The sequence below is a fragment of the Schistocerca piceifrons genome, chromosome 4, assembly GCF_021461385.2.
Source record: "Schistocerca piceifrons isolate TAMUIC-IGC-003096 chromosome 4, iqSchPice1.1, whole genome shotgun sequence".
Taxonomy (NCBI): Eukaryota; Metazoa; Arthropoda; class Insecta; order Orthoptera; family Acrididae; genus Schistocerca; species Schistocerca piceifrons.
Window position 1 is genome coordinate 23,906,472 of NC_060141.1, and position 17,767 is coordinate 23,924,238.

Here is a 17,767-nt window from a genome sequence, read left to right on the forward strand (position 1 = left end):
TCCTCACATTTGCTGCTCTTTTTGCAGATCTGTTGATAATTCCAAAGATAAAACTCATTGTCTTTTTAAATATACCGCAATGTGACCATGACTTTGAATTTTTGAGTTTATTTCGTAAATATGAAAGTGACCCAGATACGCTTTTCATGTCATTTAAATGCAAATTAAGGGCGTACATAAGGTCCTAGAACACTTTCAATTAATTTATTGCACAAGAACTAAACATTGCACAGATGTCGTACATATTGGATTTTGAGGAGAAACACTGAAAGTTTTTTTTACAAGTATTCGATATGCGAACCATGAGTGACCCGGCAGACGTCAATACGGTCATCCAAATCTTGCCGTACACGTCCCAGCATGGCATCGCCGACTGTGGCAGTCGCTTCCCGTATTCTCTCCAGGAGCTCTGCTACATCACTTGGTAGAGGCGGTACACACACCAGATCATTAATGTGTCCCAACAGGAGAAAGTCACACGGAGTGAGATCTGGTGATCGGGGAGGGCATTTCATGGAACAGCTCGCTCCGCACATGAACTCGCCATGTTTTCGACTATCGCTGACTATCTGCAAATTACCAAACTACACTGTGGCAGTACACATGAGAAAAAAAACTTTCAGGGTTTCTCTCTAAAATGACATATGTATAATATTTGTACAATGTTTGGTTTTTGCATAATAAATAATTTAAAGTGTTCTCGGACTTTATGCACACTCTGCACTGTTAGAAGTACACTTAGGGAATTAATATTTCTGTTGCACTGCAAAACAATACTATGGACGTTATCGAAAAAGGAATTAAGATTAGGGTTTGAAGTGTCACTGACGATAGCGTCATGTGGGACAGCTTACAAACTCATTTTTGGCAGCTATGGTGAAGGAAGGTTTAAAGAAAACCATCACAGCATTCACATTATTTGACTTAGTAAAACCTAGATTTTGATGGCCAGACGGAGATTTGAACTTCCGTTCGTTTGAATGTGAGTCCAGTGTCTCATAAACTACGTCACATCACACCATACGACTGATCATGTTACACATTTCGTTTAGTGACCCTCGTGAGAAGCGAGACTAAAGAAAGTGCTGACCGACATTGATTCTCCCTATCTTATGCACGAACAGATTCAAACCGGGCTACTACTGCAAAAGTTAAGTGCGGAATTCGATGTAGCTTATTCGAAGTGTAGAACATAAGACAAGATATAAAATATGTACGAAAATTCAACGTGATAAAGTTGAGGTCGAACAGAAATCATATTGAAACGTACGAAATGGTCGTGTTATTTTGTACAGCATCAGTGACTTTTGAGTGTTGGATGATACCCAACGAAGTATTACAGCACATGCGTTGGCATGTTGTGTTGTTGATGGTGGTATCTTCGAGTTACACGTAACGTGCCCGCCAGCCCACACAGGATGAGTGCCATTCGTCTCCAAAAAATGCTCTGTGGACGGCAAACTGCCTCGGAAAGATCAATACGAGCACGATCATTTATTGTAATACACCCCAAATATGTTTCACTTCTTGGGGGGCATGTCAAATGATTCACGTTATAACATAAACTGAGGAAATCTATCGATCAGATGACTTTTATTAGAGTTAACATCCTTAAGTGGCTGTAGAAAAAATCCTGTAAGTGAAACAAACGCTTTCGTAAAGTAAGCATGAGCTTAATAGTTGTGCTCTTGTGGAATTACTAGTATTCAAATGTAATTCCGCCACAGCGGAAGAAAAAAAATTTTGCTCACTATGCTTCAGGAAAGATTGTGGAAATAAAACGATGCACTTCTTTGTGTGACGAAATTACTGAAAATCTGTTACGTCAATCCAAGACATAGCTTACGAACTATTTTACGGTGCACTGCACACTATCTCAGAATGGATTTGGAACTGTTTTGTGGTGCACGACAAGCCATTATAGACTGTTTAACTGCCCCCTGTGCATACAAACAAACACGTAATATCTGTAAAATCATGAAGCCGGAATGTGTCCATAAAATAAATTTCCAATGGCTGGAACACTGATTATAGAGGAGAGGTTGAACGTTCTTCTATCTTATCTTCAGAGCAGACCGGAGGACACCAGCTGTTACAAAGAATGAATCCTTCAGCTTCATTAAACGAATTCCTTATTTACCTTCGATTTGAGCACAACAATGCACCGTCCCCTGTCTACGGTTAACTGAGTAATCGTGTAGGTAACTAGGTAAAAGCCATAAAACACATAGATAAAGGCTACAACTAAATTTACGTCGCCTATGATGAACTACTACTTTTCTGTCTGCGACACTGACAGCGCCAGCACGTAAGCTACACAGCAAAGAAAAAGTCATTCAAACACCGAAAAATTATTTTTTCAGTGGATTTATAATGGAGGGCCAAAATAATACTGATTTGGAAAATACGGGGTGTTCAAAAAGTCTGTCCACAGTGCCGTATGATTGTTAGCCGCGCATGTCGTATGCCGCAGTCAATATAACGAAATTAAACTCAGTGAAATACAAGTTATTAATTTATAGAATATTCATTTTTACTTACAAATCTTCGCATTAAATGTTGAAAGTGTCCCCCTGTTGGTGAATACACAATTCAATTCGTATAATCATGTTTCCAAACACAAGCTGTAACATTTCTTCTGTAACAGAAGCAGTGAAAGTGGATGTTGCAGTTTTCAATTCATCGATGGATTTTGGACGGTTTTTATAGACAGTTGCTTTCGCTGCACCCCAGAAGAGAAAGTCAGGTGGTGTTAGGTCAGGCGATCGTGGAGGCCAAAGTCCCTGTGAAATTATGCGATCACCAAAAACATCAGGAAGCAGTGACATTGAAACGCGAGCTGTATGCGCGGTTGCACCATCTTGTTGAAAATAACCGATCAGTATTTCACTTAACACAAGTTCTCCTATGAATGGGTAGAGAATATCACTGCAGTATCGTTGCGCGCTTATTCAAATGGTTCAAATGGCTCTAAGCACTTTGGGACTTAACATCTGAGGTCATCAGTCCCCAAGACTTAGAACTACTTAAACCTATCTAACCTGAGGACATCACACACATCCATGCCTGAGGCAGGATTCGAAACTGCGACCGTAGCAGCAGCGCGGTTCCGGACTGAAGCGCCTAGAACTGCTCGGTCACAGTGGCCGGCCTGTGGGCTTATTGTTTCGTTGAAAAATATGGGACCCACAATCCGACGTCTAGACATTGCGATCCATACTCCGGCACTGCTGAGAGACTTTCTGAACACCCCGTATTTCATTCACCTGAACATAAGCAACCAGTCTTTTGATTTGCAGCTCCTTGTATTGACCGTGTTTACAGTTAAAAATTGTTGGATGTGAGGTCCACCAGTTATGCAAAACACCGTTTTTGTCAGTACCCAAACATGTTTCGGCACCACTGTACCATCATCAGGTATTTACAAAAGGAAACGATCTCTTGTTAGAACTTAGAATGTACAAAATTTTATAATCATTTAACAAGAATGTTCACATTCCAGAATAAATAAAAACGGAAACCCACTGATGATGGTACAGTGGTGCCGAAACATGTTTGGGTACTGAGAGAAACGGTGTTTTTCATAACTAGCGGACCTCACATCCAACAATAAGCAACCCAGCTCCCACCTCCCACCAGGGCAGATGATGTAGGCTGGGTTGCCGATCTGGAAAGTACACCTATTATTTCTCCTGTTGGGATTATTTTACTTACAAAGAGACCTCACCCAGTGAGTGAGCAGGGGCAGAGAGAGAGAGAGAGAGACTGAGGCGGTACTCACGTCCTTGCGTATGTGCTCCACCTCGTAGTTGCGGCCGTCGTCGCGCAGCACGTTCTGCTTGAAGCAGCGCACCGTCTTGCTCTTGGTGAGCGGCTCAGCCGTGGGTGCCACGCCGTGGCCCGCCGCCTGCAGCAGCGAGTCCGTCTCCGCCGCCAGCGGCAGCTCGCCGGTAAACACCAGGCAAAACAACAGGTACAGCACAGAGTCGCCTCTCAGCGGCAGCATCTCGCCAGTAAACAACACCACACATAACAACAGGTACAGCTGAAAGTTGTCTCTCAGCAGCAACTTGCCATTAAACACCACACAAAACAACAAGTATGTTGTCTCTCAGCGGCAGCTCGCCAGTAAACACCACACAAAACAACAGGTACAGCAGAAAGTTGTCTCTCAGCGGCAGCTTGCCAGTAAACACCATACAAAACAACAGGTATGATGTCTCTCAGCGGCAGCTCGCCAGTAAACACCACATAAAACAACAGGTACAGCAGAAGGTTGTCTCTCTGCGGCAGCTTGCCAGTAAACACCACACAAAACAACAGGTATGTTGTATCTCAGCGGCAGCTTGCCATTAAACACCACACAAAACAACAGGTACAGCAGAAAGTTGTCTCTCTGTGGCAGCTTGCCAGTAAACACCACACAAAACAACAGGTATGTTGTATCTCAGCGGCAGCTTGCCAGTAAACACCAGGAAAAACAAGTTACAGAAGAAAGTTGTCTCTCAGCAGCAGCTCGCCAGTTAACACCACACAAAACAACAAGTATGTTGTCTCTCAGCGGCAGCTTGCCAGTAAACACCACACAAAACAACAGGTATGTTGTATCTCAGCGGCAGCTTGCCAGTAAACACCACACAAAACAGCAAGTGCAGCAGAAAGTTGCCTCTCAGCAGCAGCTTGCCAGTAAACACCACACAGAACAACAGGTACAGCAGAAAGTTGTCTTTCAGCGGCAGCTCGCCAATAAACACCACACAAAACAGCAAGTGCAGCAGAAAGTTGCCTCTCAGCAGCAGCTTGCCAGTAAACACCGCACAAAACAACAGGTATGTTGTATCTCAGCGGCAGCTTGCCAGTAAACACCACACAAAACAACAGGTACAGCAGAAAGTTGCCTGTTAGCAGCAGCTGCTTATTGAACACCAGCGAAACCAACTGGCACAGCAGGAAGTTTTCTCTCAACAGCAGCTCGCCAGTAAGCTTCAAGCAAAACAATAGGTCTTACAGAAAATCTCAACAAAATAACTGACAATGAGATTTAAAACCCTATTCTTCCTCATCTGAGGTTGATAGGAAGTAAAAATAGCAAAAGAGGAATGAATATCGGAGATATACGAATCTGTGGTAGCCTGTGTGACTGTGGGAAAGACAGACGATGCATTTAAGTAATTCGAAAAAACTTTTGGAGAAAAGAGAGAATGGCTGCAGAAAGGTAAATAGCTTGAAGGTAATTTTGTGGAAAGGGAAGAGGAAGTATATGAAAGATTTGGGAGATACGACAATGCGAGGAGAATTCGACAGAGAAACTAAATTGAAATCATTCACCTGCAGCAGACTACACTCACCTGGAATTACTAAGATCCTTGGAAGAACATAGCACGAAAAAACTAGCTCTCTCCTGGGATGTAATAAACTCGTATGTGAGACAGGCGAAATACCCACAGGCAGCGAGAGGAATGTAGTAATTGGAATTCCAGCGAAGGAAATGCTGGGAGGTATCAATATGAGGCTATTCAGCTCAGTTCAGTAAGTCACTAACAAGAATGAAAAGACTAGTAGAAGCGGGCTTCAGAGGAGGTCATTTTGGATTCCGCAACAATGTTGCATTTCTCGAGTCATTACAGACCTTACGACTCAGCTTAGTAGGTAGACTAAACAAAGGTAAACTTACGCTGTTGACATTTGTAGAATTAAAGAAAGGTATCGAAAATGTTGATCGGAATGCAGTCTTTCGAATTCTAGAGGTAGCAGGAATAAAATGCAGGGAGCGAGTTGATATTCACAACTTGTACGGGAACCAGAACACAGTTACAAGAGTCGAAGTATAGGAGAAAGAAGCCGTGTCTGAGAAGGGAGTGAGACACAACTGTAGCTTATCCCTGATATTATACAGTCTGTAGTAGTAATAGAAGCGTATGAGAAATTTGGTGAGGGACGCTAAGTTCATGGAGAATAAATAAAAACTTTTTGGAATACTTATCGTAGTTTCAGCTTACTTGAGGAGCTTTTATCAAAGTGGGCCATGAACTACTGTAGAAACGTGGACTACATCGAAAAGAAGCCATCATATCTAAATAGCCTCCATACCAAACACTGCATTCGTTTTAGTGTTGAAGCTCCTTTTCAAGATTTTTTCCTCTAATTCGTTGAACTGATCAGGAAGATGTACGTTGTGAATTTCGTGCTTCAGAGAGTTCCAAACATTTTTTGATTAGATAAACTTCTAGAGATATCAAGTCAATATTTACAAAGAAGTGAATCGGCTTTGAGCTCGGACTTCCTGGCGAGAAATTAGCAAACTAACGACAGGCTTCCACACTTAGGCTACGTGACGGAAAAAACGCGACTTTATGATCAGTGGCATCTCATTATGTACGTTTCCCGTCGTGTGCAACATACGATAAATTTATTTATTGTGCTTCTGCTACAACCAATCCTTGTGGGAATTTCACTGCAACATGACAAATACGTCACGACATACATCACTATGAGCTGTGCAAATTAAGAACTTGACTGCATCGTACTTTGTGGGCTGTGTGCAATGACGCCCATCAGCTTTTGTGTTGCTACTTGTGTTTTCACAGCCCAATTTTTAAGTATTACTGGTATGTAGAAGTACCAGTAATGAGGTGACGATCCGTCAAATGTTTCACAAAGACCACGTGAAATATAAGATCAAACGAAGATCACAGTAACAGATTTATAAACATCAAACAGTAGGGCGGCCTCAAAGCTCCACTGCGTGCTGTATGTAGTGGTCAAAACTGTCTCATCAGAAAGGATATCTTCATGCTTGTATCATCTGGAACCCGTCTAGGACGGGTGAAGTACACCAAGTAAGTGAAACTGTAGGAATGGTTAGGTTAGGTTAGGTTAGTGTTGATTAACGTCCCGTCGACAACGAGGTCATTAGAGACGGAGCGCAAGCTCGGGTTAGGGAAGGATGGGGAAGGATATCGGCCGTGCCCTTTCAAAGGAACCATCCCGGCATTTGCCTGAAACGATTTAGGGAAATCACGGAAAACCTAAATCAGGATGGCTGGAGACGGGATTGAGCCGTCGTCCTCCCGAATGCGAGTCCAGTGTGCTAACCACTTCGCCACCTCGCTCGGTCCTGTAGGAATGACTTAGTTTTCTGGGTACATGTAAAAGTTACGTTATATTTTAGAAAAATGATTTAGGGGAACTGTGACAACAAGGTGAGTTGTAGAAAACTTAATTTCACAACTGTGGCAAGTGTTTGAAGAAAATCTGGGAAAGATCTTCCATGAGCAACTGCAGGCAGATTCTTAACTCTTCGTCATGAGCAGGCTCCCAGACTGCGGACTATCAAACCATTAATACCGTAAACTCAGCGGGCGTAAACAACATGCTGTTGTGACTGCACGGAGTTGTGTTGTCGAAACACGTCGAGAGGCACCTCTAACGGTTGTTCCAGAGCTAGACAAGCTCTAGAATCGATGCCAAGGTCCGATTAGCCATGTCATTTAACTAATGGCAAACAGGTGTGATGTAGCATTCATTCGTAGTGGTGATCATAATGGACAGCGCTGACGCCTACTTTGTTGCGGATGAATTTCACTAATACAAATATTATAGTAGTGTTCTGATGTCTCGATCCACCTCTGTAGGTGAGCGATCAATTTGGCTAATTAATTGCCTTGTTTTGGATCCTATCCCAGTACTCTTGACTCCCGAAAATTCATTTCGAACCTAGACGAGTGGGAAATAGTGGCCAGTCCCGATTTCAGTTGATAAGAGCTGATGCTACGGTTCGAGGGTGGCGCAGAGCCCACGAAGCCAAAGACCCAAGTCATCAAATGGTTCAAATGGCTCTGAGCAGTATGGGACTTAACATCTATGGTCATCAGTCCCCTAGAACTTAGAACTACTTAAACCTAACTAACCTAAGGACATCACACACATCCATGCCCGAGGCAGGATTCGAACCTGCTCCCGTAGCAGTCGCGCGGCTCCGGACTGAGCGCCTAGAACCGCTAGACCACCGCGGCCGGCCCCAAGTCATCAACAATGCACTGTGCAAGCTGGAGGTGTCTCCATAATGGTGTTGGCTGGGTTTGCGTGGAATCTACTGGGTCCTCTGGTCAAACTGTGCCGATCATTTACTGGAAATGGTTATTTTCAGGTACTTGGAGACTATTTGCAACCATTCAGCTATGAATGCGCTATGTCACCGAGCGACCGTTGTTCACTATTGGTTTGAAGGACGTTGTGGACATTTTGAGTGAATGATTGGGCCACATAGATCAGCTGATATGAATCCCGTCAGATATTTATGGGACATAGTCTAGAGGTCAATTTGGCACCAGCAACACGTTAGCAATTGTGGACGTCTATATAGGCAGCATGGGTCAGTATTTCTGCAGGGGACTTCCCACGACTTGTTGAGTCCCTGTCACGTGGAGTTGCTGGACTACGCCGCGCAAAAGGAGGTCCGCCGGGATATCGAGGGGTATTGCATGGCTTTTGTCGCCTCAGTGTATGATAACAGAGTAGGCCAGTGGAGCGATGTAGAACACTGCCCCCTATCAGCCGGAGTATGATCGACAACCCCGGCCACTGCACGCCTGGCGAGGTACGTCATCTGGTGACGTCTCCTGTTCAACGTTTGTCACACACTTTTGGAGTATTTTTCGGCATTAATGACCCCATCTGTCTTATATCAAACTACTCGGCGTCATCTAAGTCACTTTCGGGCGTTTTTAAACGCGAATAAGAATCAAAGTCTCGAATACTTTTAGAGGTGGTATGACTCATAGAAACAAAAAAAAGGCAAATATACATGGGTCCGGAAAGGCATAATTTTCGAGATAAACACGTGTTTACAGGAAGGGCTGCGCAATGATTGGTTGCAGATATTGGCACCTGATATAAAAACTTTGAGGTTACCGATGACATTGTAATTCTGTCAGAGACAGCAAAGGGCTTAGAAGAGCGGCCGAACGGAATGGACACTGTCTTGAAAGGAGGATATAAGATGAAAATCAACAAAAGTAAAACGAGGGTGACGGAATGTAGTCGAATTAAATCGGGTGATGCTGAGGGAATTAGATTAGGAAATGAGACACTTAAAGCAGCAAATGAGTTTTGCTATTTGGGAGGCAAAATAACTGATGATGGTCGAAGTAGAGAGGATATAAAATGTAGACTGGCAATGGCAAGGAAAGCGTTCCTGACGAAAAGAAATTTGTTAACATCGAGTATACGTTTAATTGTCAGGAAGGCGTTTCTGAAAGTATTTGTGTGGAATGTGGTCATGTATGGAAGTGAAAAGTGGACGATAAATAGTTTGGACAAGAAGAGAATAGAAGCTTTTGAAATGTGGTGCTACAGAAGAATGATGCAGATTATATGGTTATATCACATAACTAATGTGAAAGCATCAAACAGAATTGGGGAGAAGAGAAATTTGTGGCAAAACGTGACTAGAAGAAGGGATCGGTTGGTAGGACATGTTCTGGGGCATCAAGGAATCACCAATTTAGTATTGGAGGGCATCGTGGAGGGTAAAAATCGTAGAGGGAGACCAAGCGACGAATAAACTAAGCAGATTCAGAAGGATGTTGGTTGCAGTAGGTTATGGGAGATGAAGAAGCTCCCATAGGATAGAGTAGCATGGAGAGCTGCATCAAACCAGTCTCTGGACCGAAGTGAAAAACAACAGCAACAACAACAGACGTTTCTGGACTGCTGGATTGGTCGGGTTCCACAACTTGTCCTGCTCGTGTGCTAAACCTCAATCCCCTAGAGGTATGGTTGTGGCGACACTTGATGGAATTGGTCTACGCCACACCAACCAGCGACGTGCGGACGCCACAGGGTCCCGTCTTCAGTGCGTGCCAGCAGATACAACAGCGATGTAAACTCGTGATGTAAACTCGTGATGACCGCAGAAAGCATTCACTTCTGGACCCATGTTTGTTGGCCTTATCTCAGTAAGTATGCATTTCCGGACTCATGTTAATGGACTTACTTTTCTTGTTCCTATGAATACTACCACATCTCAAAGTATTCGACACTTTTTTGTGAACAGCCTGTATACAAGGCGTAGCGGCTGTAGGGGCACATATTTTTACATTTGGCTGTTTAATACGTACAAACATCAGTGTGTTAATCTTTTCTCTGCATCGAGCAGTCTTCCCACAAACACACCGTTGAAACCTGATGATTTCTGCAGGTCTTAACTACACCTGTCAGTACAGACTGACCGTTTTTCGTCCACGCATCCACACTTCAGCACCTGACCTCTTGTCCAGGGGAAATAAACATGAACAGCTTGTAATAGCTATAATTATTAGTCTGCAAATGTCGTAAATACGAGTAGTATTGTAATGTTGTTCAGGGTGGGACAAATAAAAGTCGCCTGGAGAACAAAGTTCCAAGCTACACAGCAGATGACTGGAAATACAGTACTAACCTGAGTAGAGCAGCTGTTGAAAGTGACCGCAACTCATCTTTTGTTACATTTGAGGCCTGGTCAGCAAGTTGCTGTAGGCAGATCGGAGCCGGACTGCTGGAACTGCTGCAGTCTCATTCGAATTTTTCTGCTGCAGTTCTTGAAAACTATGATCGTTGTTGGGATACACCTTACACCAGAGGGCTCACCTCACAGAGTAATGGCACACTGGCAGATCAGGTGACACGGGTGTCCAGCTGGGGCCGTGACCAGACTGACCTTTCCCAGTAACTCTGCCAGGCGTGAAGACTGCGTAACGTTCGACTGGCTGTACGAGCAGTCGCTCCATCCTGTTGGAAGTAACTGCCCGTCTTTTTCTTCTTCGTTAATGCTGCCACAAATCGATGTCCAATAGTATCTACTCGTCCAGGCCACTTTTATTTGCCCCACCCTGTACATATAGTCCAGTTACATAAAGGTGACCACCGAATATGTTCGACATCAAGGTACAATAACCACTCACGGAAGGTGGCAGGGCTAGTGGTGAAGGCTATATAAAGCGTGTCGGGGCGACACAGGAAACAGTGTAGCTGTAGTGTTGTAACTGAATTATTTATCTGATGTCCAAAAGCGCATGATCATAGGCTTTTGGGCAAAGGTGGAAACATGTTCGAGATGGGTAAGGTTGTAAACAGAATGAGCTTTTCACTCTGCAGCGGAGTGTGCGCTGATATGAAACTTCCTGGCAGATTAAAACTGTGTATCGGACCGCGACTCGAACTCGGGACCTTTGCCTTTCGCGGGCAAGTGCTCTACCATCTGAGCTAGCCAAGCACGACCCACGCCCCCATCCTCACAGCATTATTTCTGCCAGTACCTCGTCTCCTACCTTCCAAGCTTTACAGAAGCTCTCCTACGGACCTTGCAGATCTAGCACTCCTGAAAGAAGGGATATTACGGAGACATGGCTTAGCCACAGCCTGGGGGATGTTTCCAGAATGAGATTTTCACTCTGCAGCGGAGTGTGCGCTGATATGAAACTTGGGTAGTTCCATTGGTAGAGCACTTGCCCGCGAAAGGCAAAGGTCCCGAGTTCGTGTCTCGGTCCGACACACAGTTTTAATCCGCCAGGAAGTTTCAGTTTGTAAAAAGTTTGCTTGCCGCCCTGCTTAAAGCATATTGTGCATGGCAAAATGAGGCTATCCAAAACGGGCTCTGATGCAACTGTGGTGTACTATGGGACATAGATCACAGGAGTGGACGACAGTTGCGGTGCTGTGTACGACGGGATAGTCGTGCAACTGTTGAGCAACAGACCGCCTAGATGAACCAAGAGGCTACGAACAGTGTCTCCTCAACGAACATTCAGCGGACGGTTCTGTGTGTGGGCGTCCGCACCTGGCGCCTGGTTCATGCTTCCATGCTGACGACTGTTCATTAGCGACGAAGGCTGGAATTTGCTCGCCAGTACTGCAACTGTACGTCCACTGATTGGCGTCAGGTAGTCTTCACAGATGTTTTATCCTCCATCGAGCACATGCCTGTTAGCTGGCGCACCGTGAAAAGTCTGAAAGCGAACACCCTGCCACAGTTACGTTCTGGGAACGTTTTCGTGGCATTCCGCTGATGATCGCGAAATTCTGGAACGCGCAGTGCATCAACACAAGTACACATATTTCCCTGGGGGTCAAATCCACCCTTACACACATTTGGTTTTCCTCAGCATGATGGCATCTACCAGCAGGACTACGCAACTTGTCATGCAGCTTGCAATGTACGTGCAAGGTTCGAAGAGTACCAGGATGGCTTTACTACCCTGCCTACCAGACTGCCCGGATTTAAACCCACTTGAAGATCTGTGGGACGACCGCGATCGGGCAGCGATTGACACTACAAAAGGTGGCTATTCAGACTTGTGACAGGTGATCACATTAATATGACTGGGCAATTTATACCTTTTATCATTCACTCCGTCTTCAGGCCACAAGTGGCCTACCTGGACCATCCGACCGCCGTGTCATCCTCAGACGAGGATGCGGATAGGAAGGCCGTGGGGTCAGCATACCACTCTCCTGGTCGTTATGATGGTATTCTTGACCGAAGCCGCTACTATTCGGTCGAGTAGCTCCTCAATTGGCATCACGAGGCTGACTGCACCCCGAAAAATGGCAACAGTGCATGGCGGCCTGTATGGTCAACCATCCAAGTGCCGGCCACGCCCACCATCACTTCGGTGATCTCACGGGAACCTTTTATCATTCAGGTAGAAAAAATAATGTAAAAAAAATATAGTTATTTAGGCATGGCGAAGCAGCGAGTTGTAAGGCAAAAGAGCTAAGTAATCAGCAGGGCAACAGGTAGCGCGCAAAGAATCTCACAGAAGCAGGGCCGCACAGTGGCTGGAGTGTGACGTAGCTCGACTATGCCTAATCTGCGACTGCGCTTACCGTTGACACGCGCCGGCGTCGCGGCCACCAGCAGCAGCACGGTGACCACCAGTAGAGAGGCCATGGCGCTCCGGCCCTCCTGCGACCTGGCTGCCGAGAATGTCGGTACGAGTAACCCTGCAACACAGGCGAGAGAATTTGGAAACACCGTCGCCGACTGTGTCAACTACGGTATAATTACATTGCCTCACCAAACTGTTTTTCAGAAATACATGTTCGACGAGGACATCACCATCGTCAAACTAAGTTTCAAGTACTTTATTCTGTTTTGAACCACAATAATTACATACACACAATTTGGTAAACAGTTTACACCAAGCAAATCTTATCGTTGGAATACACGTGATGAATTACTTAATACCTAACAACTATAATATTTCGTACCAATTCCAGATATAGTAGCTATGTCTTAAACGAATGACAATACTCAAAACGGGGTAGTTTTCTAAATCCTCGATAGTCGTAATATTTTTGTAAACTCAGGCTTTCGTGAGTAGGGTTACTTTTTAATGAAGCGACACACATTTTGAAACAGCATTCAATAGGTAGCGATAAAAGGATACAGTTCCAAAACCATCTCCAACAGTACACCGAAACTAGATGTGAAAATGGTCAGTATGTATACTACAGGTAAGATCGAAGTCTCTTAGCACTAAGTAAATTAACATTAATTTCGCCAGTAAAAGTAGCTCAACATAGCTGTAACTGCGCTACGCCGGCAAATTTGGACCTCATACATCCACAATTTTTGGTTTTTTATTCGAAACGTTATACTTTGATCTCAGATATACATAATTTCACTGTACTCGTCTGTTCACGAGCGAGTAAACACTCAAAGGATAATTCGATATTCCTGCAGGAAGAAAGGTTATGAGTTTATATTGGCGTCGTTAAAAAAAAACCTCATGTTCCCCTCTCCAAGCTGGACCTAAACGACAATGTAACCATCATTTGCGTGCGCGAAAGGGGTATAAAACTTGAAATATTTGACCAGAGATATTGTCTTCAGAATACGTACGTTCATAAAAAAGGAAATGAAAATAAAGTGTAAAATGTAGTCAAGCAAATCCACAACGTACAAAATTGAGGACATTATTTCCATTACACTGCAATGAACTTGGCACATCAAGTTATGCCGCAAGCCTATGTTTGCATGACCTCCGCGTCTAAACAGCATGTTAAACCCTTACAAAATCATTGTTCATTTAAGATGCTGTTACGATGACATACTTACCATATATGTTTTTGCAGAGCTTGCAGCTGTATCATTCACAATTTAAAAAATACGACCTAGCAACGGTCACGTTTTATGCATATAAAACACAATAGAAGGAAAATCGACAATTTAGACAGTAGTGTTATGATGCAATTTATAAGGGATAACTCGAATTAATAATAAAATCCACAGAAAAGCGAACACCTCTGACGGTATGTGCACTCTGTGAGAAGACGTATTGTCGTAATACCTTTCTACCATACTTTCATTTCACATAAAGAAAGAGTGGGATTAATCTTTAGCATGTATGTAGATTCCTGCACAATGAAGGAGACGTAGTACCTGTAAGCAGACAGACGAAGAAATATTATTTTCTAACATTACCATGTAAAAACACAAGATACATATTTTCCGATTGTCCGCTTGCAGTAGTACCACAAAAAGATGGCTGCAGGGCAAGAAAGGAAGAAAACACACACGCAAACATCACAAAAAATACCACTTTAAATATTTCCAGTCGGAGTTGGGCTTTGATCTGAGCAACACGTTCTGGATCGAGGAGGCTCTCCTGGAAATCGTGATTTCATTGAGCCTCGGATGTGCCGTTTCCGACGACTATACAGCATGGCAAAATTCTATAGGCACTAAATGGAAAAATATTGTTACGCTATGAAGAAGTAAAGTGCCGATACGTCAAGAGCCATAGCTGTGATTGTATGTGTGCTCTGCGCCTCGCCATCTCGCCGCCCGCCAACCGCCGCATCGATACGAACAGGTTGAAACTTTTAGTACTGTATTCGTGTGGACCAGTGTTACTTTTGTTCCTGACTGTTCAATAACAATTTAACTTTTACCAGAACTGTCCTATCATTTAATTATCCTCATCACTAACCTAAACAGGGTCCTTTTCCACATGCTGTGCAATCCGAGTGTCCCGAGATGAAGATTTAGAGTTTATGTTAATAGTAATTACCGGCAGACCTATCTATGTTAGAATGATGTTTAAAGAACTTTGTTGTTAATGAAAGAATAAACGAACAATATAGGTCTGACAAAGTTGGAAGATAATTTTGAAAGTGGTTTAGTAATGAAGTTTAATTAATTTGAGACAAAAGTAATGGTAGTTAAATGAGCAAGAAATAAGACAAAAAGAGTAGTAAATCATATATTGGAAATCTTGAGTGCTTAATGATTTAAATAACCAAAATTTCAGTACAGTGATCATAACAGTTTCAGGGCCCCCTCCACCCTTTTCTTTTCTATTCATTTAAATTCTGAAGTGTAATGAACTGATTTGACCAGCAAAGTTGAAGTCAATATAAAATCAAAATTTATTAGTGTTTTACCTTTTTCAAAATTGACATTGTATGTGTGTTTCGAAAGTGCTATTTCTAGGGTAACCTATGCCCGATTTTAATCAGATCAATAGACAGTACGAAGTTTGTAGTAAATATTATAGTGTATTGTTGTATATTTATGGCTTGTTCATATTAGTAGAGAAAGTGAAATTATTAGTTCAGTAGATTTTCTGGTTCTAAAATTTACCATATTATGCAGTGTTATTACGTGTTGTTTTGCATACACGTACTTCAACTTGTACAGGGAAGAAACTCAGTTAATGCCTAATTAGGCTGGCGACCGTATTATTAATAATTTGGTAGCATCTGCTGTGTTGTTTCTTGTCCGTCCTGACGTGTGGTTGCACTCCGGAATTGCTTGACGTATCATTGTTATTACTGAGTGGGTGAAAGTCTGATTTGCCTCCATTCAGATACACGCGGTCGAAATCTATACAAAAATCCTTTCTCATAAGGTGAAGCCCGTCAACTTACCATAGTACAGGCTTGAAAGAGTATCGTGTGCTCTAGCGCAGCGTTACACACTCCAATGCGAGTACCAGGAAAATATTACTCGTATTTCTACAACACACGTCTCGGGTAATGACCTCAACGCTAAATCAGAGAAATTCGAGACATGGGGAATATCCTACCACCGATCCACTTTCACGCGTAACTACTGGTGAACGCAACTCAAAGTGGAAAATGATTCTCACACATCACGGTTCAAATGGTTCCAATGGCTCTGAGCACTATGGGACTTAACATCTGAGGTCATCAGTCCCCTAGAACTTAGAACTACTTAAACCTAACCAACCTAAGGACATCACACACATCCATGCCCGAGGCAGGATTGGAACATGCGACCGTAGCGGTCGTGCGGTTCCCGACTCAACCGCCTAGAGCCGCTCGGCCACAACGGACGGCCTCACACATCTTGTATGGAGGCTTCCGCAGAAGATGTATATTGAAACCTTACAACTTGAAGCAACTGGCAGAAACGCCAGTGATTCACATGCTGCTGCGAACAGCAAATAATTCCGCGGTTAACGGGTTCTTCTCAGATAGATATGCATCTCGAACGGTTCTAGGCGCTTCCATCTGGAACCGCGCGACCGCTACGGTCGCAGGGTCGAATCCTGCCTCGGGAATGGATGTGTGTGATGTCCTTAGTTTCGTTCTAGGGGATTGATGACCTCAGATGTTAAGTCCCATAGTGCTCAGAGCCATTTGAAACAAACCAGTGTGACCTATAAACGTCAAGGCTGCACGACTGTGGAGATGGATATTCCACACATGTCTCGTGCTGAAGATTTGATCGCTATCGAGGTGAAGAGTTCACGCGTATTTCCCACCATTTTCACTAGTATCTTTCTTAATGGCAGTATAGTTTCACCGTACAGTTTCACAGTCGCATACCACAGTCTACCGTGGTCTCAGGGGAATTACACTGCCTGACAAAAAGACTGAAGCACCGAGAAGTCGAGGAGGAAGTTAAATGAAACTTAACGGGTTGAGATAGTATGTCATGTTATTCACAGTGACTACTTTGCACTAGTCAGTGTGACTTTGTGCCTGGTCTGGCGTGAAGGAATGCAGTGACTGAAAAACGGTATCGTATCCAATCCTCAGATATGCCGGCCCACAACTGTTGTAACTGGTGCTTCATATCCCGGATACTGGTACTGCGACGTAGTTGCCGTCCAAGTCGGTTCCACACATGTTCCAGCGGGCACCACCTGGGGATTTTGCTGGGCGCGGGAGCACCTCAAAATCACTCAGACAGTTCATACAGACACGCCATTTCTGTTGACGGGCGTCGTCCTATTGATAAATAGCATCACGATACAGATGATGACGCGGTATGTCCATGACGTACCGCTGTAGCGTCAGAGTTCCCTCAATCCCTACTAGCCGTCACCTGAAGTCATATCCGGTGGCTCCCCCCACCGTGACGTCAGCAGTAACACCACTGTACCGCTCCAAAACACTGGAAGAACTGGACCTCTTTCCACATTTCTGCCGTACTCAACGACAGTGGGTTTCGTGGTAGTCCGCACCCGCGTTTCTTTGCTGCACAAAGTGCGACGCCATTCGTCAGCATTGCACGCTTCCCGGTCACGTCTGTGTTGTGAGGTTAACGACAGCCTACACATGGGGCGGCCTGTACATTGTGACATACAAATACATCTCGGGTCTGTATATCACAAGTTTCGACCAGCCAGCCAAATGGCGACCCACAGTGAGGTCCCTTTCAAACTGTGTCAGGTGCTGATAACGCTGTCTCATACTTGTACCCGGCATCTTCACGTTCTTCGCAAGAATCACTGAACATCTGTCGCTGTTG

The 17,767-nt window shown here is 44.0% G+C and overlaps 1 protein-coding gene across 1 annotated transcript in view; it reads right to left on the reverse strand.

Moving 5' to 3' along the window:
* LOC124795562 (protein argonaute 18-like) overlaps nt 1-17,767 on the reverse strand; it is a 179,143-nt gene that overhangs the window by 14,640 nt on the left and 146,736 nt on the right. The window contains exons 2-3 of the mRNA XM_047259635.1: nt 12,870-12,984; nt 3,782-3,950 (exon numbers count right to left, since the gene is read on the reverse strand). Of these exons, the coding sequence (XP_047115591.1) occupies nt 3,782-3,950; nt 12,870-12,931 (231 nt within the window). The 5' untranslated portion in view covers nt 12,932-12,984. The remainder of the gene's footprint in view (nt 1-3,781; nt 3,951-12,869; nt 12,985-17,767) is intronic.